This window comes from Eucalyptus grandis, chromosome 7 (assembly GCF_016545825.1).
Source record: "Eucalyptus grandis isolate ANBG69807.140 chromosome 7, ASM1654582v1, whole genome shotgun sequence".
NCBI lineage: Eukaryota > Viridiplantae > Streptophyta > Magnoliopsida > Myrtales > Myrtaceae > Eucalyptus > Eucalyptus grandis.
Window position 1 is genome coordinate 10,582,315 of NC_052618.1, and position 23,241 is coordinate 10,605,555.

General features: G+C 37.6%; 2 protein-coding genes across 4 annotated transcripts; both read right to left on the reverse strand.

Moving 5' to 3' along the window:
- Window positions 1-6,744: 6,744 nt before the first annotated feature.
- On the reverse strand, window positions 6,745-9,411 carry LOC104452721 (vesicle-associated membrane protein 722). 3 transcript variants are annotated; one of them, XM_010067190.3, is made up of 5 exons: window positions 8,632-9,410; window positions 8,345-8,486; window positions 8,138-8,258; window positions 7,981-8,043; window positions 6,745-7,083 (listed from the first exon to the last, which is right to left on the reverse strand). In XM_010067190.3, the coding sequence occupies exons 1-5, from the start codon at window positions 8,816-8,818 to the stop codon at window positions 6,928-6,930; spliced, it is 669 nt and encodes a 222-aa protein (XP_010065492.2). In that variant the 5' UTR covers window positions 8,819-9,410; the 3' UTR covers window positions 6,745-6,927. The 3 variants fall into 3 exon arrangements, with proteins under 3 accessions (XP_010065492.2, XP_039172459.1, XP_039172458.1); XM_039316525.1 differs by having other exon boundaries at window positions 8,345-8,528; window positions 8,632-8,772; XM_039316524.1 differs by lacking the exon at window positions 6,745-7,083 and adding an exon at window positions 7,156-7,215 and having other exon boundaries at window positions 8,632-9,411.
- Window positions 9,412-16,970: 7,559 nt separating this feature from the next.
- Window positions 16,971-19,590, reverse strand: LOC104452720 (putative vesicle-associated membrane protein 726). The gene is made up of 5 exons (XM_039316526.1): window positions 18,820-19,590; window positions 18,529-18,670; window positions 18,322-18,442; window positions 18,165-18,227; window positions 16,971-17,262 (listed from the first exon to the last, which is right to left on the reverse strand). Exons 1-5 carry the CDS (start codon window positions 19,007-19,009, stop codon window positions 17,233-17,235), a joined length of 546 nt encoding a protein of 181 aa, XP_039172460.1. The 5' UTR covers window positions 19,010-19,590; the 3' UTR covers window positions 16,971-17,232.
- Between the last annotated feature and the right edge of the window lie 3,651 nt (window positions 19,591-23,241).

A 23,241-nucleotide genomic window follows, 5' to 3' on the forward strand; every position in this document is an offset into this window, starting at 1 on the left:
TTCAAAAATATATAGATAGATGACTTCCAAAATTCTACATCAAGTAACACCTATCTTTGTGCAATCGATGTTAAAAGAGATTGATAAACTTTTTGCTTATAACCTAGGTGTATGGCTTCAAGCATCCAGCAACCCGCAGCCCATGGAACGCTTGTAAACCGCAGGCGAATGTTCGCCTGTAAAAGTGACTCTACCCTAAAATAGTTCGTATAGTGGAATTTGAACGGATAAGTTTTCGTTTTCAAGCTAAAACTTTCCCAAAGACCTACTACACTAATTGAGGGGGAGGAAAGAGTAATTTGTATTATACTGTTTAAATGGAATACTTTCTGATATTGCGTATGCTAATAAAACATAAAACACTAATTGAGAGTCCACGGTATATTTTATCTATGTATAACATATTTACTTTCTTTTTCGATTTATTGCTTTAGAGCAATATTCAACCCTCATAAAAACCAATGCTCTCTCTCAGCATTTTTTTTATTTTTTTTTTGCTCCTTCCCGTTTTCAATTCTTGAAAAATGAAACAAGTGATCCGAATTGCGCCGTTACTCATGTGAATTAACGGTGCCATAAGGCTCACGATGTTCTTAGTTTTTCATTGCTAATATCAAACAGAAAACATGTGATGAGCATTATGACCAATAAAATAAAAGAAAACATGTGATGAGCGTGCCTTATCAAAATACTTCTGAGTAGACGTGAGCTCAACCCCAATCCACTAAGCGTATTGTATCAATTCTTATCTAGCATAATGATGCGAATCAAGTTCGGATATCTTTCTCCCTGTATAATATGAGTGGTTGACTTCATTTTAATTACTTAATCGAAAATTAGTTTGTGTATAATATAACTACAATATTCGGCGACAATCGCTAGGTTTCAGAAAATTGTCTAAAAAGTCCTAAACCTATTACACTTTTATCAATTCAGTACTAAGCATTTTATTGTGCCAACTAAGTTATAAACATTTTTATGTTTTGTCAATTAAGACCATCCGACCAATTTTAATTGAAAATCACAAACATGGACGACGGTTGTCTTACCTGGCATAATTGATATTGACGTGGATAATTTTTAATAGTATTTTAATATTTTAAGAATTTTTATTATTATTTCTTTTTCTTTTTCTTCTCTTTTCTTTCTTTACTTTTTTCCTTTTTTTTTCCTTTTTTTCCCTTTTCTCTTCTATTCTTTTTTCCCTTTTCTCTTCTATTCTTTTTTTCCCTTTCTCTTCTATTCTTTTTTTCTTTTATTTTCCTTTTTCCTTTTGCCCTTTGTTAGCCATTGTTGAGTCTCGTCAATGGCTAGCAAAGGTCAACGACCTCGGGCGAGGGATGCCAACATCTAGCCTAGCAAGGACTACCCTCACCGGATCGGGTGAAGGTCTCCCCTGCCTGGGTAGGCGTGGGCCGTCCTTGCCTAGGCTAGTGGGGGCAACCCTCGCCCTTGCCAGCCTAGGCGAGGGTGGCAAGGCGGCAAGGGTGGCCCTCACTTGAGGCTAGTGAAGCAAAAAAGGAAAATAAGGAAAAGGAGTAAATAAGGAAAATAGAGAAAAAAAAGGAAAAAGAAAATAATAAATAATAAAATATTATTAAAATGTCCATGTCAACTCGGGCTTGGTCATATTGGATGACTAGCTTCAATGTTAATATTTTCCGACAAAATTGATCGAGATGGGCTCAATAGGCAAAATGTGAAATTGTTTAGGACTTAATTAGCATAAATAAAATGTTTATGACTGAATTGGCAAAAATGCAATAAGTTTAAGACTTTTTTGACAATTTTCCCACTAGAATTCTATAGAGGGGAGGGAGCAAGAGGGGGCGAAACCAAAATTGTTGAATTAAAATGTGCTATAGTTACATGTAGAAAATAACATGGTATACAAAAAGTGAAATAGTGGTATTTATTTCTATTGTTGATTAGAAAATTAACAAGAAGAAATATTAAACAAAAAATTTAGGTCGAGTACTCTCAATTTATCTTAAGAGACTTGATTTTTTTAAAGACAAACTAATTATAACAGTATTATATCGCTTAAGTAAAGAACTAAATTTTATCAGAGATTGTGAGTCTTTACTTGTATAAAATAGAAAAGGTTATGCTAAGGACATATATTTCACATCTATCATTAATCGCAAGAGTGAATAAAATGATTTTTTTTATTAACGTCTATATAAAAGGAAAAGACCAAATAGTAATAATAGTTGGTAAAAATATAAAAGGGAAGGCCACATCTTTACATGAAATTTGAGACATTAGCCAGCTGTTTAGGGAGACTAGGCAGTATTACCAGTCCTAAGAAGTTTACTGATTAGTCTTTGGGCATAATATGATAAATTGCAATAGACTAAAAGATAAAGAATCATGCATGTTAATAGAAAAAATAAGTGATCTCCTAGAAAGAAGAATGCTAAAGAAGGAGAACTATTTTTCGCAAAAGCCGCTTTTAGTTGTGCCACAAAATGTGTGTTTTTTAAGGATTTTTTTTTTTTTTTTTACATTAGATCACATATATTACGTCGATTTTTAGTACGTCACAACAACTATGCTTTTAAAATATCACGCATAAACTGAAAATGTGTATGGATTGACAAAATTTAAAAGAAAATTTTCCTCTTGTAATAGATAACATTTGAACTTTTAGATATCTTTATTTTCGTTTGCATGATTTTTTGAGTCCTAAAAACTTAGAGGTTTAATTTAATTCCAATACCTTCCCATATAAAAAATGTTCGACATAGATATTGGAAAATAAGATGTGCCTTTTGGTCTTCTTTTGGGTTTCGGTTGCTTTGTATTCAGTCATGTACAAATACTTGCATGCCGTGTTTTCCGTCTCTTGTTAAAAAGGGACTTTGCACAAAGGGTTTAATAATTCGTTTTTCGAATCAGAGTCAGATGCATCATTCATTTTTTGACTATGGCAAATGGCATTTCAAGTGGGAACAACTCTTTTGGAAGGCACCGGAAGAGTACGCAAAACCCAGTTCACTAGGTCAATATAAAGAGAGCACGCTAGCTAGTAGAAATCAAACCAATCATTAATTAGGGAACACTTTTCCTGTCAAGAAGTCATCATATGTTTGCTTGATTTTTCGTTTATTCTAAAAGACCAAAACAGACTGTTTTTTACATGCAACGAAGCAAACAAGAGCACGGAATCCGATCAAATAAAAACTGAGAAATTCTATCTGATTCGAGTCAAGATCAAGGGGACATCGTATTGGGCATGAGGAGTGAGCACAGCAATAGAGACATGCTTGTATGAAGGAGATAGTTGCACTGAGAAGTGCTGCAAAATCAACGTGAGAACAACTTTGACTTCCAGCAAAGCAAAATTTTGGCCAATGCAAGTTCTAGGACCCCATTTGAAAGGGAAAAAGTAGAGCTTGTTCTTGGTTGCTTTTGAGACTCTCTCAGAGAACCTCTCAGGATTGAACTCTTTGGCATCATCGCCTCAAATGCCTAGATCAGGATAACGGGCACCAAAAGCAGAACTCCTGAAGTTATTTGTATATCTACCAACTTTGTTTTCATGTGCATTGATCACGTCGTCATAAACACAAGCGGATATAACCTAAGCCTCATTCAGTGTCATGCTTATGTGACGATCCAAGGAGAACTATTGGGAGAAGTCATTCGAGATTCATTCGAACTCATCCAGACTAATCCAAGTCCGAGTTGTCTCCAAATGCCGAATAGGATAATTTATATTATCCGACGTTTTACTCGAGCAACCCAGCACGCCCTTGGCTTAAAGAAAGAGGTGAAACTCAACAATTAGTGCAATCTACTTAGCCGCCCTTTTTTTCATCTCACTCATCTCTCCTATGTACATGTGTGTGCGGCACTAACGGGAATCGTCCTGACCCGGTATCCTTTGGCCTCACCCCCCAAATCCCTTTATTAGCAGGGCCGCATGTCTGTTGGCAATTTTATTTTTTTGTCAGTTTTATTATATCCCTACTTTAATTTTCACTTTCACACTTTTGTCATACATCTTTGCAGAATATGGGAGTCGAAACTAATACTTAAAGTTAAATCATCCCCACCCCAACCCCTCGATAAATGCAATGCTTATAAGACCAAGCTACATAGGGCCGGTCAAAGCTGGGAATCTCGTTAGAGTCAGCATAGCGTAATGAAGATGGGGGTGTTCAGCAGGAAACGTTTGAAAGGGAACACCTCTTTTTTCCAGCTTTAGGATAAAATTCTCCAAAACCCATTCCACACGTCCGAGTAGGTATCTCAAGTCTCAAGATCTACCTAACTCATACCACAGGACACAGCGATTTCAGTATAAATAGAGGACGTCCTCACAAGACCTGTCATGTGTATTATATAACACCTCTCATTATACCACCTGTCGCGACCTATTTTTCGGGTGCACCACCTAAAACTAGGTTAATGGACTTTTAAGCTTTTAAACTTAGTTCGGGCTCTCCCAAACCTATACCAATTCGCGACTTAAGGTTTGAATTCTTAATATGCAAAAGGTTATTATCTAGGAGTCGCCACTAATCGGTTTAAGGTAGGTCGATTAGACACCTAAGTAAAATAAAGGGAGATTTATTTTACTCCTACGAACCAGAGACTGAGGGTACGGGGACTTGGTTACACTATATTTCTCTAATGCCCTTTCGGTACCATTTCTTTTTAATTTTTCAAAATGTTTTTTGCAAGCAGCTGATTTATTTTAACCTAAATTACTATCATGCAAATGTGGTGACCACACGGATACTCATCCATTATTTAAAACATTCAAATAAATAAATTGCATCACACAAAGCAAGCAATCATTTTTTTTTTTTTTTTGGATTTTCTTAAAAATTTGAGTTCTTTTATAAAAAAATGCATTTCTAAACTAAATGACTTAATCCTATTAATATGCAAATTCTAATTAAATGGGTCTATTATGCAAACTAATTATTATGCACCTCTTCACTAATGAACAAATTCTGATTAAATAATCCTATTATGCAAACTAGTTAACATGCACCTAGTATTTTTGGATTTTTTTATATTGAAATTCAGAATTTATAAAGGTTCTAATTAATCTATCTAAAAAGGATGATTTTCTAATTTATCCTAGGGATTAATTTGACTTAAACCCTATCCTATCTTAGAAAACTATTTTTTTAAAATGAAAAACTACAAACTGGTACAGTTATAAAAAAAATTTCTCAAACTAATTTTTTTTCCGTTTAACAAGTCCAGCAGATCTCTTCCGACCATCAAAGCTCAGCTCAGCATATTAGTCGTATTCATGATTTTATGAAGAGAAGGCGACGTTTATCCAAATGACCTGTTCAAGCTATACTCCACCAATGGATTGAACTCCCACCATTCATTGATAAAGATATGTCAGGAAAATATTAATAAAGTATCGACTACCAAAAAAGTAGTTAAAAGTTAAAACCGCTTTCCACCATATTTATTCTAATTGAAATCATTTACAAAAAAAAAAAAAAAAAAAAACTAACACATGCTAATATACTTTACTTTTGTATTCATTCTAGAAAGTGATTACCCAATAAATTACCAAATTGTATTTTTCACCAAGGCGTTGTCAGCCGTGTCCCATAAATTGGAAGTAACTGCCCAATTTATTAACAAATGACAATTGCTCACGAAGTGGTAAAAAACTAAGTTGGTTATTATCACTGAAAATTACATTAAAGAATGAAGGCCAATAAGATAGGAAAATAAGACAGAACACGCCTATTGTCATATAAGCCTCTTGTGAGTGTCTTGTTCCGGATTTGTCCACGGACCCGAAATATCGACTCGAGCAAGAATAGATAATGTATGTAAAGCCCTTTCTCGTTAATCACTTGATGTGCGTGGCTTATGTCATTGATTAATACAACTGAGTAGAACATTTTCTTATGAGCCGTTTTCATTATTTCCTTCTTACAAAAGATTGTACGAACTATGCATACAACCTTAGTATCGGAGGTTGCATGCTTGAGTCGGCTAGTATACTAGTTGTGGTCTGGGATGGTACGCAACATGCCGCACAGTCCTTTGAACTAGGACACCTATTGACCAAAGGATCATCCGGTTCTATAGGCCTATTTGGATACTCGTTATTATAATTGCCAAATTAAATTGATTGAATCTAATGACTTAAAAAAAAAAGATCTTAACACATCTTTGCATGAAGGGCGGTCTTATTTTCACATCCCTTTTGGCAAAAACGTACCTTTCTTGAGGTTATTGGCTAATAAATCCTTATAACGTCCGATTTGGTCAAACATCTATTGATGAGACATTTTTACTCTTGTTCCTAATGCTAAATTCTTCTACAAAGCTTTTGAGATTTGAAAGATGACACAACAACAAAAAATTAACAACTTTCTCTGGGAAAATTTGCAGATGAAATACTGTTAAAAAAATACATAAGCCTATTTATAAGTTTTATTGTATGACTATTTAAGTTAACATATTAATCAATATATGCATAACCAAAAAGAGATATACGCGCAATCTTTACAAATATTCAGAATCATTGGAAATGTCCTTATTAATTTTTTAAATTCTAGGACCACCATGCCACGGTAAGCTCCAGTTTTGACATGAAAGTTCTCTCTAAAGTTTTAATACACCATTTTAAAAGGTTTGCGGCTTGATTGCACCTATTGAAAAATACATGATTTATCGCATCTTGTACAAAATTTGAGACTTTCGATGGATTCTTCCATTGTCTTAAACATAAGGGTTTAGTATGTCAGGTTTACTTCGAATCAGTACTATTGATGTCACAATGTTGTGCAGCTGGATCAGAGAACTCTTCCAAGTATACAGAGCTATACAAGCAATTTATTCCATTATACTCCAAGAAAAATGAGGACTTGTGTGTATAGAAAGAAAAAACTTATAGAGGTTTTAAAGAATATCAAATCTACAATCACTCCATTATTTGCCACCACACCTGAAGGCACCACAAATGATGGACAGGACTATGATCACAATCAAACCGACAACAATGCCGAGAACTATCGGCTTTATTTTCATGTTTTGCAGCCACATCCTCCTTCTGATTCGGGTTGCCTGCTGCCGGAAATCTTGCGCCTAAAAGTAGAAAATGCACATCAATCGGATGCCAAGATCCTTAATTCAATAATACCGAAAGACGGTAGTCTTTGTTCTATCTCCAAATTAATCACCGATTTCCGCTCCTTCCGTACATTTTATATGAGAAGACTGGGAAGATGAAAGCAAACTATTGGAACGCAGTAGCAGTTAAACCTTTAAAAAGTTCAAATAACACTTCTTATAATAGTGGGAAAGTTCTTAGTGAGCTCTTATTTGATGCAAAAGCTAGCAACATAGCATCAAAAGTAGATCAGCAGCAAGAAATTTATTGAATTTCAGAAAATGATGGGTGTTAGAAAATCCAATCTAAAAGCTTAAGCTGTCATTTATGACTTATTGTCAAGTGAATTAGGACAATATTTCAACAATACGGCAAAAGGAATACGAGCAGAGGATACTGAACTGGGAATACCCAACATTGTTCATGTCCATCAGCTTCTCTCTGAACTATTTAATGGCCCTAAAGACACTAAACTAGATGACACGACAACTGCACTTGATAAAGCATCTAGGCTGAAGTGATATGAGGAAATGAAACATTTGCACTAGAGCGAGAAGATGATGCGATTTCAGGCTGTCCGGATTTTGATACATAATCTGCTCAATTGAGCATTCAAGACTTGAACAGGGAAGAATTACTGTTCACTTATAGGCAAACTTCTATACTTCCGATTTAAAATTGTCGGATGACCCAGAAAAGTAGGCCGTACTAGTAGCTCGACCAGTTCAGGAGACTGGAAGAAGGCTCTAATTGTCATGACTCATTCAGTTTCTGAACACCAGATCCTGCTTCTTACATACAATAATTAGCTCGTTTAATAAGATAAGCCGGCATCGCTCCAGGATGAGAATCACACACAGTAGACTGCTTACCTGAGATCGAAGATTCTCGGTCTTGTCGAGCAAAAGCTCAACTTTCTCACCTCGATCCAGAACCTACATGACAAAGCAACATAAGTCCGACAATACACGCCAATTTCTCATGGTTCTAACTTAGTGGTAGAGTATAGCACCAGGTATGCCGACTCACCTTTTCTACATACTCCATCATAACTCCTTTCACTTCTGATGCCTGAGCTTTCACTTTGGCAAGTTTGCTGATCTCTTCGGGATGATCCGCGCAGTACCGCATTTGCTCCTTCAGTTTAGGCCTATGTCAAAGCTCCGATCAGCATATCCTGTGATGTAGCACAAAGAAGTCACATTCATGGACTTACGAGGAGATGGCGATGTTTACCCGAATTCTCTGTCCAAGCTATGTGCCACTGCAGTCGCAGCTTTTCCTCCGCCATATCTGATAGTAAACTCGTCCTTGATTCTCTCGAGAAAGGCCATCGGAATCTGACGACCAATGGAATCAACTGCCACGACGCAGTATGCTGCGGAATTGAGATGGCCAAGTCAAGTTCGTCCAAGGAAAACTGTAAAAAACGCGACCACAAGTAGCCTTCACACGTAGCTCGGAGCTATTGCAGCTACAAGAGAGACAACCAGCTACGAGAGAGAGAGAGAGAGAGATCATACTGAAGCCGCTGTCGATGAGGTAGCTGAATGTGTGGCCATCGCAGGTGTAAGTGAAGTGGTCGGTGCTGAGAGGGAGCTTCTGGAGGCACTGCAAGGCGATGCCGGCGAACTTCCCACCGAACTCAGCGTACTCTGCTAACACCGCGGTGCCTCGAGCCACAAAGCTGTAGATCAGCGATTGGCCCATGTTTTGTCGTCTTTCGAATTCGACGGGAACGGAATGAGAGCTCGATAGCGCAGCGACAACACTTCAACCTCCGCAAAGAGAACGAGAGATCACGCATCCATTTTGCAGAGAAAGTCACGGTACCATACCGCCACTGTATCCATGCACTCCTCTTATGTTTTTTTTTGCCCTCTTGGAAGAAGAAGACATGCAGTCCCCGAAGCTGCGTAGTCTCTTCAATGGGATCATCAACTACTTATCCTGTTTAAGTACTTGAATTGATACATTTCTCTCAATCATGTCGGTCACCGTGTGGTTTCGGTCTATTAAAATCGATGCAGCTGGCAGCGGTAGAAAAACCCGATGTGAAGTAGGGTCGATCCAATCTCAAAAAATCAGTTTGCGTGATCAAATTGTAGTTACAATGGCCCAAAAATAAGTCCAAGTAAATCACTCATCCTTCCATGATGGCAATGTTTCATTGAGTGATATAGATTTGGCTAGGCATCAATCGACACGCGAGTCGTCAGCTTCAATTTGTTGGAAATGGAGACGGATGTATTTAATTGGAAAAACTATTCGGATTCAATGACTCAATCACATAAAACATAAGTTTGAAAAAAAAACTACATTGGAGCAATGATACAGTTGGGCCGCGCATCATGCTAAGTAATGATATGTTTGCATCTCTAATTCCAAACGTTTCGTGCATGGTGTGAAAATCTTAGAATGAACGTTTCGAAAAAAGCAATCCAGCGTGTCACACTTTCGATGTGAATGATAGTGTGGAAGAGTAGAAAAGGTAGCATGGAGTTGATCCCTAATGCCAATGAAACTTCCGGGAAGCAAACGATGGAATGAGACGCTTTGGCTGCCACTTAACCCCAACTTTCCTAGGCAAGCGTCCTATCACTGGCATAAATCAGTTGTGTCCAAAATCAGTTTTTGGGCACATATAGCCGACAACGTAAGTGGGCTTGGAAATGGGCCATATCAGTTTCGGCCCACTTCGATTGGAAGCTTAATCGCGATGAATTGATCTCCACGGTCTGATCAGATCAGGCAAAGAAAACAGGTGAATCCTTTTTGGCTGGTTGTCAAGTTATTTGCTTGACCATTTTCGTTCTTGGTCGTATTTGCTTGACGATCTAAACTCCATTTATTTTGTGAAAAGTGAAAAAAAAATTGATAAAAAAATTCAAAAAATAATCAATCCTATCACTCAAAAAAATTACTGAGCAAAAAAAAAAAAAAATTCATTCACGAAAATATTTAGATATAAATTGTTGTTTATAATGAAAAAAATTTCAATTAGCAAATTATTTTGGATATTACAATCGATGATTTTTAGGAATATATTTTACAAATAATTTATTTTCCGCGAGATAAACAAAGTTTTAATAACATTTGATGAAAATCCAAGAAATTATTGGATGCACTAAAGTTTGGCCAGTGACTGATGACGTGTCTGCACTAACTTTTCAAATATGTAAAAGTTGCTAACTAATACGATAATATTACTTTTATATTTAATTAGTGAAAAATCAAACTTGACTTTTGACTACTGGATTGAAATTTGGATGTTATGATTGTTCTCTAACCAAATCATATTGAATGGTCCATTTCGACTCGGCTTAAGCACGATTTTGAATTCAATAGATCAATTTCGACAGTTGGATCCGATCCTAAAAATAACAAATAAATATCAATGTCTTAACATCTTAATATTAAAGGTGTTTTGACCTAGAGAAACCATCTTAAAAATAAAAGTCTCTCTAATAATCGCTTTTTTTATGACAATGTTAACATTTAAAGTATGATTTATTATGAATTATTCAAGACTATTCCAAATAATTAAATTTCCTTAGGGTAATGAAAACACTAAGGACGTGTTTGGCAACCGGCCAAACAATGAAATTTCTATTTTCTTGTTTTCGGAAGTAAATTTGTAAAAAAATACATTTGGTAAAATTTTTTGTTTTCGGGAACAAATTTCTATTTTTTGTTCCCGAAATAGATTTGAAACAAAATCAAGAAATGAAACAAAGTTAATTCTATGCTCCCGGGAACAATTCAAAAATCAAGCCAATCTATTTTTTCTATTTTCTTTTCTTTCTTCTTCTTCCCTCTCTTCTTCTTCAACCGTTGTCGTCGTCGCTGCCGCCACCGACCAGCAAGCACCACTTCCGCCCACCACCGCCGGACGCCAAAGAATCGATTGGTCAAAGGTCCGGCAAGCTTGACGAAGGTTCACTAGGCCGGGGCAAGGCTCGACGAGCCTCCCCGAGCCACCCGGTGAGCCTCGCCTAGCCGAGTAAGGCTCGCCCGGCCATCGGCAAGGTTCGCTTGGCCAAGGCTCAACCTCACCCAGATCTGGCTCAGCCAAGCTCACCCAACCACGAATGCGGCTCGACCTCGTCAGGCCGCCGCAAGGTCTACTTCACCCTTAGCCAGGCGAGGTTGACCTCATGGTGGCTTGATGAGGTCGAGCCCCACCTTCGGTTAGGCGAGCTCGGCCGAGCCTCACCTAGGCTGCCGACGCGACCTTGCCGAGGCCAGCAACTCTCCAACGAGGTCATCGGCCCTCGTCTAGCCGGTTGCCGATCATCCGAAGGTCGGCGACTGGAAAACCTTGAAGAAGAAGAGGAGAAAGAAAGAAAAAGTAATAAAACTATTAAATAATTAAAATAAAATAATTTGGATTAGAAATTTTCAAAACAATACCAAACACAATTCTATTCCAGGAATAAAAATTTTGAACATCTACCAAATAGCTTATAATATTTAAAAATTGTTCTTGAGAATAAAATAAAAAAGAATAATTTTTTTATCAGAAATTGTTCCCGAGAACAAAATGGTTACGAAACGCACTCTAAGAGTATCCCTTAGACACATACCAACAATGGTTAATTCTACTTTATAAATATGAAAATTTTTATTAGGAATCTTATTTTCGTTAACAAGATGTTTAAAATAAAAACTTCCCGATATCACTAATTATGTGGGCCACAAACTAATTGACCAATCAAAAACAAACATCATGTATCCATAGTTGTAAACCAAATGTACATGCGGGTTATGTCCTCCACCGGGACATGCACGACACCCAAGAAAGAAAATCATCATCATTTTTTTTAGTAGTGTCGATATTAAAATTGTAATTTATTATGAAAAAATTCAAGACATTTATGAGTAATTAAAACTCTTTTATGGTAATGAAAATGTTGAAAGTGTCCTTTGCACACCTATTAGGGGATCGTTAATTTTACTTTACGAATATGAAAATTTCTATTCGAATATAACTTTCCAATTCTTCGGAGTACTAATTAGTGTTTTCAAGACACTCATTAAAAAGATCATTAAAATAAAAGCTACACAATATCACTAATTACGAATGAAATTATGGGCCATAAACTAATTGACCAATCAAGAACAGAGATCATGTATTCACAGTTGCAAACCAAACGATCATCCTTGTGTCCTCCGCCGTGATGTGCATGACACCCAAGAGAGAAAATCATCATCGTTTTCCATCATCCATCAAGAGATCTTGTGCCCTCATTTGTCCACGTGGGGGCTCCGCATTGGTCAACCGTCAACGCCATTCCCTTGCTCATCACTACTGCGATTGAATAATTTTTCCCCTTGAAGTGCCCTCGTTCTATAGGGCGACAGTCTGAATTTCGATTTCTTGTTGGTGATGGTGGTGGTGGTGGAATTTTAAATAATAATAATATTTAATTAGAAAACCAAAAAAAAAAGACAAACAACAAACATTCACCCACCCTACTATGAACACGTTGGTTCAGGCGTTTCCCCATCCCTGTTGGGGAGAGGTTCGAGTCACCGCAGACGCAATTGCGCAACTTAAGTGCGGCACCGTGGGAGGTGGATCCTTGCACTAGCGTCGCCCATTCCAGTCCACCTTTTGAGTGCCCAATATCTCTCTCTCTCTCACTTTTGCTTTCGCCTTTGCTTGTCCTCAACGGTAGCAGAAAGAGAGAGGTGGAGAAAATTATATTATAAAGTTAAGTTGGGATAAGTAAGAATGTCTATGTGAATTAGAATAAGTATTTATAAACATACTAAATTAGAGGTATTCATAAGTCGGTATATGCATAGAGGTGTCGGCAAAAATTCGCAATTGAATCAATACGTGAGGTTTATTAGTTCATACATGAGAGAGAAATAAATTGAAGTGTTTTTCATGATTTTCATTGACAAGACAAGGAATTTTTTTTTTTTTTTAAAGATGTGCTAGTGATTACATTTAATTTTAATAAAATGGATTAAAATGGGTATAGGACCAATTAGTGGACAAACAGAATAGGATTTCTCGTTACCCGAAAGATTGACACCAAAGAAAAGGGTAATTTAGCTTAAACTTCAAATAATATTATTAATTCAATTTTCAATTCAAATTAAGTCGTGCCTCTTACTAACTAATTAACAGCTAACTAGAATAGTTTGAATTGATTTTTTTTGTCAAGTAAATCAAAGGAAACCAATAAATTAACGAAACCACCCATATTTGTACGTTAATTTTTTTCCATGTGGGTAAGTCATATGAAAAATTTCTATTCTTGTAGAATGTTTTTATCAAGTGATTGTTCATAACTTTTTGTAACGATCTACTTCATGTGAGATTTCATCCATTTAATTTGAGTTTACCTACATTTCAATCAAATCATAATCAAACTACTTAATTTAGAAAAATCTTGAACCAAATAAATTATAGTCCTTTAATCCCACAGTCACCAAAAAAAAAAAAAAAGCAACATGCATTGCATCACATCGGAAGAGAAAGGGTGGGCAAGAGGTACCAAATCAAAAGCTCTTTAATCTTTTTGGGTCATTGAAACATTAAAATAGTGAGGATAAGCTTGTCACAATTCCTTTTTATAAGGATTATATGCATGATTAATATGAACGAGATGAAGAAGAGAGTGCATGAGAAAAGATTCGGGCACTCCCTTCGAACTTGAATGACAGGTGGAGTGCCTTTCATGATTTCTAGTGATAGTTCTCCTACTACAAATTCTTATTTTAAGGGTATTTATAGAAAAATGTTGACGAGCAGTGTTTCACCATGTACCGAATCATACAAGTTAAATTAAATGGAAGATGTTTGGCCATGTGTGTCACACCCCGAACCCCGAGCGCGCGCACATCCCACTACAGTCGATCAAAAATGCGACATCCCAGGATATGTCGCCGACCCATTTATTTTATTACGCATGCGGAAGCGAAACAAATCCCGACAATAAAATACGGGATAGAAAAGCAGGAAGCAAAACCACAACATAACACTTCCATAATTCAACGAGTTACAAACGAGGTCTACGGCCAAAAGTCTACAAAAGACCGGCTCTTAAAAATGAATTGTCCTACGACCTACAAGTTGGATACGTTCTCCAATCTTATGACTTCACCTCTGCAACTCTTCAAGGCCAACCAAAGCTATTTGGCCGCTCCGTCCACCAGAGACCTGAAATGGTTATTCAATAACTACTGAGACAACGTCTCAGCAAGTTCAACCCCCTAAACCCCTATTAGAAAGAAAATACGCCCAAGGGTGGCCTAGCCACACAACATAGAGGACTTACCTTGCCTCGGTTCCTTTCTGCAGGTTAGCATAGTTCATATCATTCAATCATATGCAGTAATAAGAACTTAAACAACCGGAACGCATTCACGTTCATATAACCAACAACCGCGGGGGTCCTGATTATAAGACTAAATCGTTATGACACGTCCCATTTCATGCCACAAAATTCCGTCCCATAATCCGACACATTAACAACACTCAACATGCATTCTAATTGATATTCACTGCCACACAAGGGCATAGCCTACTCGCAGTTCAGCTATCTACTGGCATATAACCAGGCATCGCCTCCCCCCATGGAGCGCGGCTTCGTCAGTACGTCGACGGCATTCCCGAAGGAGCATCGTCTCCCCCCCCCCCTTGGAGCACGGCTTCGTCACTATGTCGACGGCATTCCCGAAGGAGCATGGGTCCAGTCGGCCTAGCCACTACTACGACCCGAGCCACGTCACTCTCCCTTGACGGCATTTCTAGAAGAACAAAGGTCCGGTCGGCCTAGCCACTACCGCAACCCGAGCCACGTCACTCTCCCTTGACGGCATTTCTAGAAGAATAAAGGATCCAGTCGGCCTAGCCACTACTACGACCCGAGCCACGTCACTCTCCCTTGACGGCATTTCTAGAAGAACAAAGGATCCAGTCGGCCTAGCCACTACTACGACCCGAGCCACGTCACTCTCCCTTGACGGCATTTCTAGAAGAACAAAGGTCCAGTCGGCCTAGCCACTACTGCGACCCGAGTCTTTCAACCAACACACAACGATTCAATAATTAATTGCACAAATCATCACTCAATTTGTAATATCTAATCATCAAATTCATAATCTAAATACATAGCAGCGATCAGCACAAAATTCTGAGAATTTAAGGCCCCAACTTAATTTTCGGAATTTATTTAATAATTAAATTTATTTCGAAAATTAATTAAATAATAATATCCCTATCTTTCACAATCCACACTCGATTTATAATATCCAATCATCAATTTCAAAATCTGACTACACAAAGAACGACCGGTACGAAATTCGAGAATTTAGGGTCTTGACAAAATTTTCGAATTTAATAAATAATTAAATTTATTCCGAAAATAATTAAATAATAATATTTTATTAATTTCGAATAAAATATAGTATTAAATTATTTAATAATTTCGAGACATTTAAATAAATCAAAAGTAAATTCATTTATGTCAAATCAAGGCTTATTTTAAATAAACCTACTTACCCTTAATTAAGCACACTTTAAATTAAACCACCACCTTAATCAAATCTACTCTTAATTAACCTAAACTAACAACCTAATAATACTTAACATAAACTAAACCTTCCTAAGCATAATTAACCCTCTAAGCGAGGTTTAGTGAGCTAAACTCACCGGATTAGCGAGCCGAGCGGACCAAAACAACGGGGACGCCGAGGAGAACAACTTTCCTCAAAGCGGGCCGAGCATCCGGGCTCGGGAAGGCGGCCAAAACGGGCCAAACATGGGCTGCCATACCCATTTTCTGGGTTGCTGATCGGGGCTGAGAGGGAGCAGATCCGGCGCCGGTTGAGGCGGCCAAGGGCGGCGGAGGCAAGACGAAGCTCCGGCGGGCTAAGGCGAGGGCGCACGGTGGCCGGAGGCGGCTGAGCTGCGGCCTAAACTAGCCGAACGGCCTCCCAGAGGCGAAGACAAGCAAGGACGACGATGAGGGAGGCGGGGGCAGGCGGAGCCACGTCGGTGCACGAGACGGTGAGCTGGGCGGACGGCGACTCCGGCGGTCCTTGCTAGCTCCAACGGTGGCCGGCCCGCTTGCACGACACCTATTGACCCAAAGATCATCCGGATCTATAGGCCTTTTGGATACTCGTTATTATAATTGCCAAATTTATATTGATTGAATCTAATGACTTAAAAAGAAAAAGATCTTAACCCATTTTTACATGAAGGGCGGTCTTATTTTCACATCCCTTTTGACAAAAAAAGGTACCTTTCTTTAGGTAATTGGCTAATAAATCCTTGTAACGTCCTATTTGGTCAAACATATGTTGATGAGACATTTTTACTCTTGTTCCTAATGCTAAATTCTTCTACAAAGCATTTGAGATTTGAAAGATGACACAATGAAAAAAAATTAACAACTTTCTCTAGGAAAATTTGCAAGAGGATGAATGATAAAATGAAATACTATTAAAAAATACATAAGCCTATTTATAAGTTTTATTGTATGACTATTTAAGTTAACATATATTAATCAATATATGCATAACCAAAAAGAGATATACGCGCAAACTTTACAAATATTAAGAATCATTGGAAATGTCCTAATTAATTTATTAAACTCTCGGACCACTGTGCCACAGTAAGCTCCAGTTTTGCCATGAAAGTTTTCTCTCTAAAGTTTTAATACGCCATTCTAAAAGGTTTACGGCTTGAATGCACCTATTGAAAAATCCATGATTTATCGCATCCTGTACAAAATTTGAGGCTTTGAATGGATTTTTTCATTGTCTTAAATAGAACGGTTTAGTATGTCAGGTTTAATTCAAATCAGTACTATTGATGTCACAATATTGTGCAACTGGATGAGAGAACTCTGTCAAGCATACAGAGCTATACAAGCAATTTATTCCATTATACTACAGGAAAAATGAGGACTCGTGTGTATAGAAAGAAAAAACTTCTGGAGGTTTTAAAGAATATAAGATCTACAGTCACTCCATTATTTACCACCACACCTAAAACCACCACAAATGATGGACAAGACTATAATCAGAATTAAAGCGACGACAATGCCGAGAACTATTGGCTTTATTTTCATGTTCTGCAACCACATCTTCCTTTTGAGTCAGGTCGCCTGCTGCCGGAAATCTTGCGCCTAAAAGTAGAAAATGCACATCAATTAGATGCCGAGATTCTTAATTCAATCATAGAGAAAGATGGTAGTCTTTGTTCTATCGCCAAGTTAATCACCAATTTTTGCTCCTTCCATACATTTTGTATGAGAAGACTGGGAAGATGAAAGCAGACTATTGGAAAGCTGTAACAGTTAAACCTTTAAAAGGTTCAAATGACACTTCCTATAATAGTGGGAAACTTCTTAGTGAGCTCTTATTTGATGCAAAAGCTAGCAACATAGAATCAAAAGTAGATCAGCAGCAAGAAATTCACTGAATTTCAGGAAATGATGGGTGTTAGAAAGTACAATCCTAAAGCTTTATGATACGGCAAAAGGAATGAGAAAAGGAATAGGAACAGAGGATATTGAACTGGGAATACCCAACTTTGTTCATGTCCATCAGTTCTTGAACTATTTAGAAGCTAAACTAGATGAGAAGACAATTGCACTCGATAAAGCATCTAGGCTGAAGTGATGTGAGGAAATGAAACACTTGCATGAGTGCGAGAAGAAGACACAAATTCAGCCTGTCCCGGTTTTGTTACGTAATCTGCTTAATTGAGCATTCAAGACTTGAACAGGGAAGAATTGCAGTTCACGTATAGGCAAAACTTATATACTTCTGGTTCAACAGTTGTCCGATGACCCGAATAAGTAGGCTGTACTAGTAGCTCGACCAGTTCAGGAGACCGGAAGAAGACTACAGCTGTAATATACATGTGTTTGTGATCTAATTGTTGCATCTCAACCACCACTCATGATGCAGCGGCCATTCAGTTTCTGAACACTAGATCCTACTTCTTACATACAATAATTAGTTCGTTTAATAAGATAAGCTGACATTGCTCCAGGATGGAAATCACACATCATAGATTGCTTACCTGAGATTGAAGATTCTCTGTCTTGTCGAGCAGGAGCTCAACTTCCTTGCCTCTATCCAGAACCTACATGAGAGAGTGACATAAGTCCGACATTACATGCCAATTTCTCGTGGTTCTAACTTAGTGGTAACGTATAGCACGAGGTATGCTGACTCGCCTTTTCTATATACTCCATCACGACTCCTTTCACTTCTGATACCTGAGCTGTCACTTTGGCGAGTTTGCTGATCTCTTCGGGATGATCCATGCAGTACTGCATTTGCTCCTTCAGTTTAGGCCTATGTCAAAGCTCCGATCAGCATATCCTGTGATGTAGCACAAAGAAGTCACGTTCATGGACTTACGAAGAGATGGCGATGTTTACCCAAATTCTCTGTCCAAGCTATGCGCCACTGCGGTCGCGGCTTTTCCTCCGCCATATCTGTTAGTAAACTCATCCTTGATTCTCTCGAGAAAGGCCATCGGAATCTGACGACCGATGGACTCAACTGCCACAACGCAGTATGCTGCGGAATTGAGATGGCCAAGTCAAGTTTGTCCAAGGAAAACTATAAAAAAAACGCGACCACAAGTAGCCTTCACACGTAGCTCGGAGCTATTGCAGCTACAAGAGAGACAACCAGCTACGGAAGAGAGTGAGAGAGAGAGATCAAACTGAAGCCGCTGTCGACGAGGTAGCTGAATGTGTGGCCATCGCAGGTGTAAGTGAAGTGGTCGGTGCTGGGAGGGAGCTTCTGCAGGCACTGCAAGGCGATGCCGGCGAACTTCCCGCCGAACTCAGCGTACTCTGCTAACACCGCAGTGCCTCGAGCCACGAAGCTGTAGATCAGCGATTCGCGACCCATGTTTTATCGTCTCTTGAATTCGATGGAAACGGAACAAGAGCTCGATAGCGCAGCGACAGCACTCCAACCTTCGCATCGAGAACGAGAGATCACGCATCCATTTTGCAGAGAAGTCACGGTACCGCCACCGTGTCCATGCACTCCTCTTATGTTTTTTTAACCTCTAGGAAGAAGAAGACATGCAGTCCCTGAAGTTGCCTAGTTTCTTCAATGTGATCATCAACTACTTATCCTGTTTAAATACTTGAATTTACACATTTCTATCGATCATGTTGGTCGCCGTTCGGTTCCAGTTGATTAAAATCGATGCATTAGTAGCGGTAGAAAAACTCGATGTGGAATAGGGTCGGTCCAATCCCAAAAAATCATTTTGTGCAATTAGATTGTAGCTACAATGGCCTGAAAATAAGTCCGAGTAAATGACTCATCATTCCGTAGTGGCAATGTTTCACTTAGTGATAGACATTTCGGCTAGGCATTAATCGACCCGTGAGTCGTCGACTTCAGTTTGTTGGAAATGGAGACGGATGAACTTAATCGGAAAAACTATACAGGTTCAATGACTCAAATCACCTAAAACATAAGTTTGGAAAAAATTATATTAAAGCAACGATACAAGTGGGTCACGCATCATGCTAAGTAATGATCTAATGATCTATTGGCATCTCTAAGTCCAACCATTCCGCGCATGGAGTGAGAATCTTATAATAAACGTTTCGAAAAAGCAATTGAGGGGTCGTGCTTTCGACGCAAAAAGTAGTGAGGACGAGTAGAAAAGGTAGTATGGAGTTGATCCCTAATCTCAATGAAACTTCCAGGAAGCAAACGATGGAAAAAGAGACGTTTAGGCTGCCGCTTAACCCCATCTTTCCCTGACAAACATCCTATTGCTTGCATAAATCAGCTGTGTCCAAAATCAATTTTTGGGCGCATACAGCCGACAACATAATTGGGCCCAAAAGTGGGCTTAGAAATGGGCCATACGGTTGCGGCCCACTTCGATCGGTGTCCGAAAGTATAATTAGGGTTTTTTTTTCTTCTTCTTTTTTTGGGGTTTTCTGAAGAGTGAAATGTAATGTGCATGCCTTGAAAAAGTTAGTAGAGTCGTAGACATGAATTATTAAAAAAAAAATGGAACAATTTGATATTAGCGAGTAGATAGTGAGCAATTAAACGGGTTTGGAGTTGGCATAAACGGATTCTTATCTTGAATAGGACAGCCTGTTTATGATTGGCAAATACCATGCCTTATATGGTGGTCAACCACTTAACCAGTTCAAACACAAATCAAAGCGCTTAATTTATCAGGTATAAATGGATAGAATATTAAATATGCTTTACCTCATTTGATACTTCATGTTTAGAGATTATTTTATCCTCAATAATTTATTGACATAACACTTGCAAATAAAAAGTCAATAGCGTATCTTAATCTACTGACGTAAGGTGAGATTACTTAAATTGTCTAAAAGCATGTTTGAGCATATTAAGCGTATTAACGGTATGAAAGGTGTATTGTAATTTAAACACATATGAACACGTAATTGTAAATAGGTCGACCTATCGCGTTAAGTCGACCCCTATAATGACAGGTTTGACAATCATGTTAATCACGTCATGTTGCGTCATGTAATCCATTTTATCGAAAATGTTATGTTCGTGCCAATGCAATTATATTGAACATGACGTGAGCATGACATATCCAGATTAAATATATTCGCGTCATACTTCTATTACAACGTAGCACCTCACATCCTGATTTCAAGGGCCTCAAATTGAAAGACTTGTAAAATCCCTTTGGATTGGACAAAAACACTATTCGTTGAAGTTAGGACGCAAAACTTTCTTTAAACTTTATAGTTATGATATTAATAAAGAAAAAGAAAATATTAAGAACAAAGGGCATCAGATTTTAATAAACCAGTAAACATAATGTAATGAAATAAAATAAGATTTTAAAACTAGGGCATGCTTGATTGACGCTAGCATGATTAGATTAATTTGGAATCCGGGTCAATTCAACGTCTTGGCCGAGGGCCACGACCGCGAATGGCGCCAGAAAGGAAGTCAATCTGTTTGAAATTGAATCTAGGGCAATCATAGCATACCATGCCTAACGGAATGGATTTGAACTTGTGGGCGTTTCAGCACCGTACGATCGTGATGAATTGATCTCCACGGTCTGATCAGATCAGGCAAAGGAAACAGGCGACCCTTTTTGGCTGATTGTCAAGTCGATTTTTGTTCCTGGTCGTACTTGCTTGACGATTTTTGAAAAACGATCAAATGTATTGCTTAAATAAAATAAATAAACAAAACAAAAATTTATTACTCGTGAAAATTTTTAGAAATAAATTGTTATTTATAATGAAAATATTTTTCATTGGCTAATTATTTTAAACAATAAAACGGTCGTTTTTAAGATAACGTTTTCAAATCCTTTATTTTTTGCAAAATAAATGAAATCTTAGTAACATTGAATGAAAATTTAAGAAATTATTGAATGCACTAAAGTTTGGCCTGTAACTGATGACATATCTATATTGACTTTTTAAATAGATAATATTACTTTTTATGTAATTAGTGAAAAATCAAACTTGATTTATTAAGGAAAAGTCAGAGACTAATGGGTTCAAACTTAGACTTTATGGTTGTTCTTTAGCCAAATCATATTGAATGGGTCATTCGAACTTAGCTTAAGCATGATTCCGAATTTAATAGCTCGATTTAGATGGTTGGATTTGATCCTGAAAATAACAAATAAAAAATCGATGTCTCAACATCTTGAGATTAAAGGTGTTTGACCAAGAGAAACCATCTCAAAAATAAAAACTCTCCATAATAATCATTTTTTTTAATGACAATGTTAACATTGAAAATGTGATTTCTTATGGAAAATTCAAGACGGTTCTAAGTAATTAATTTTTTTTTAGGGTAGTGAAAATGTTAAGAATGCCCCTTAGACGCCGGCCGACAGTGGTTACTTCTACTTTATAAATATGAACATTTTTATTAAGAATCTCATTTAATGTTTTTAGGACACTCATTAATGAAATCCTTCAAATAAAAACTGCCCAATATCACTAATTATGAATATCACTAATTATGAATGAAATTATGGGCCACAAACTAATTGTCCAATCAAAAACAGACATCATATACCCACAGTTGTAAACCAAACGTACATGCGGGAGTCCCCCACCGGGATATGTACGAGACCCAATCATTTTTTTCAGCAATGTTGATATCTAAAGTGTAATTTAGTATTGAAAAATTCAAGATATTTTTGAGTAATTAAAACTCTTTTAGGGTGACCAAAAATGTTGAAAGTGTCATTTACACACATACTAAGGATCGTTAGTTCTATTTTATGAATATGAAAATTTCTATTCGAATACAATTTTCCAATTCTTAGGAATACCAATTAGTGTCTTGAATGAAATTACTCAATATCACTAATCATGAATGAAATTTATGGGCCACAAACTAATTTCCAATTCTCAGGAGTACCAATTAGTGTCTTTAGGACATTCGTCAACAATATCATTAAAATAAAAATGACCCAATATCACTAACTAAGAATCAAATTATGGGCCACAAACTAATTGTCCAATCAAAAACAGACATCACGTATCCACAGTTGTAAACCAAACGTACATGCGTGTGTACTCCACCGTGATGTATTCCACCCAAGAGGGAAGATCATTATCGTTTTCCATCATCCATCAAGATCTTTACCTCTCATTTGTCCACGCGGGGGTTCCGCATTGGTCAACAGTCATCGCCATTCCCTTGCTCATCACTACTGCTATTGAATAATTTTTACCTTTGAAATGCCTTTCTCCTATAGGGCGACAGTTTGAATTTCGATTTCTTGGTGCCGAGGGTGGAATTTTAAATAATCATAATAAAGAAAAAGAAAGAAAAAACAAACAAACATTCACCCTGCTTTTAATTTTGTCCACCTTTTGATGCCCACTATCTCTCACCCCCTACTTTTGCTTTCGCCTTTGCTTGTCCTCAACGTTCGGTAGCGGAAAGAGAGAGGTGGAGAAAATTATATTATAAAGTTGAGATAAGTTGGGATAAGTTAGAATGTCCATATGAATTAGAATAAGTATTGTGGACACGATATTTTAGAGATATTTATAACTCAATATATGCATAGAGATGTCCATGAAAATTCACAATTGAATCGGTCACATGAAGTTTTTCATTGACAAGGCAAGGGT

Excerpts from the sequence above, each read along its gene's own strand:
- LOC104452721 (XM_010067190.3), bottom strand. The coding sequence starts at position 8,818 with ATGGGCCAATCGCTGATCTACAGCTTTGTGGCTCGAGGCACCGCGGTG. Across the intron at positions 8,259-8,344 it reads AGCTTGGACAGAGAATTCGG|GCCTAAACTGAAGGAGCAAA; the intron begins GTAAACATCGCC and ends GCTTTGACATAG. Across the intron at positions 8,044-8,137 it reads TGATGGAGTATGTAGAAAAG|GTTCTGGATCGAGGTGAGAA; the intron begins GTGAGTCGGCAT and ends TTTGTCATGTAG.
- LOC104452720 (XM_039316526.1), bottom strand. The coding sequence starts at position 19,009 with ATGGGTCGCGAATCGCTGATCTACAGCTTCGTGGCTCGAGGCACTGCG. Across the intron at positions 18,671-18,819 it reads CCTCGTCGACAGCGGCTTCA|CATACTGCGTTGTGGCAGTT; the intron begins GTTTGATCTCTC and ends TCAATTCCGCAG. Across the intron at positions 18,443-18,528 it reads AGCTTGGACAGAGAATTTGG|GCCTAAACTGAAGGAGCAAA; the intron begins GTAAACATCGCC and ends GCTTTGACATAG.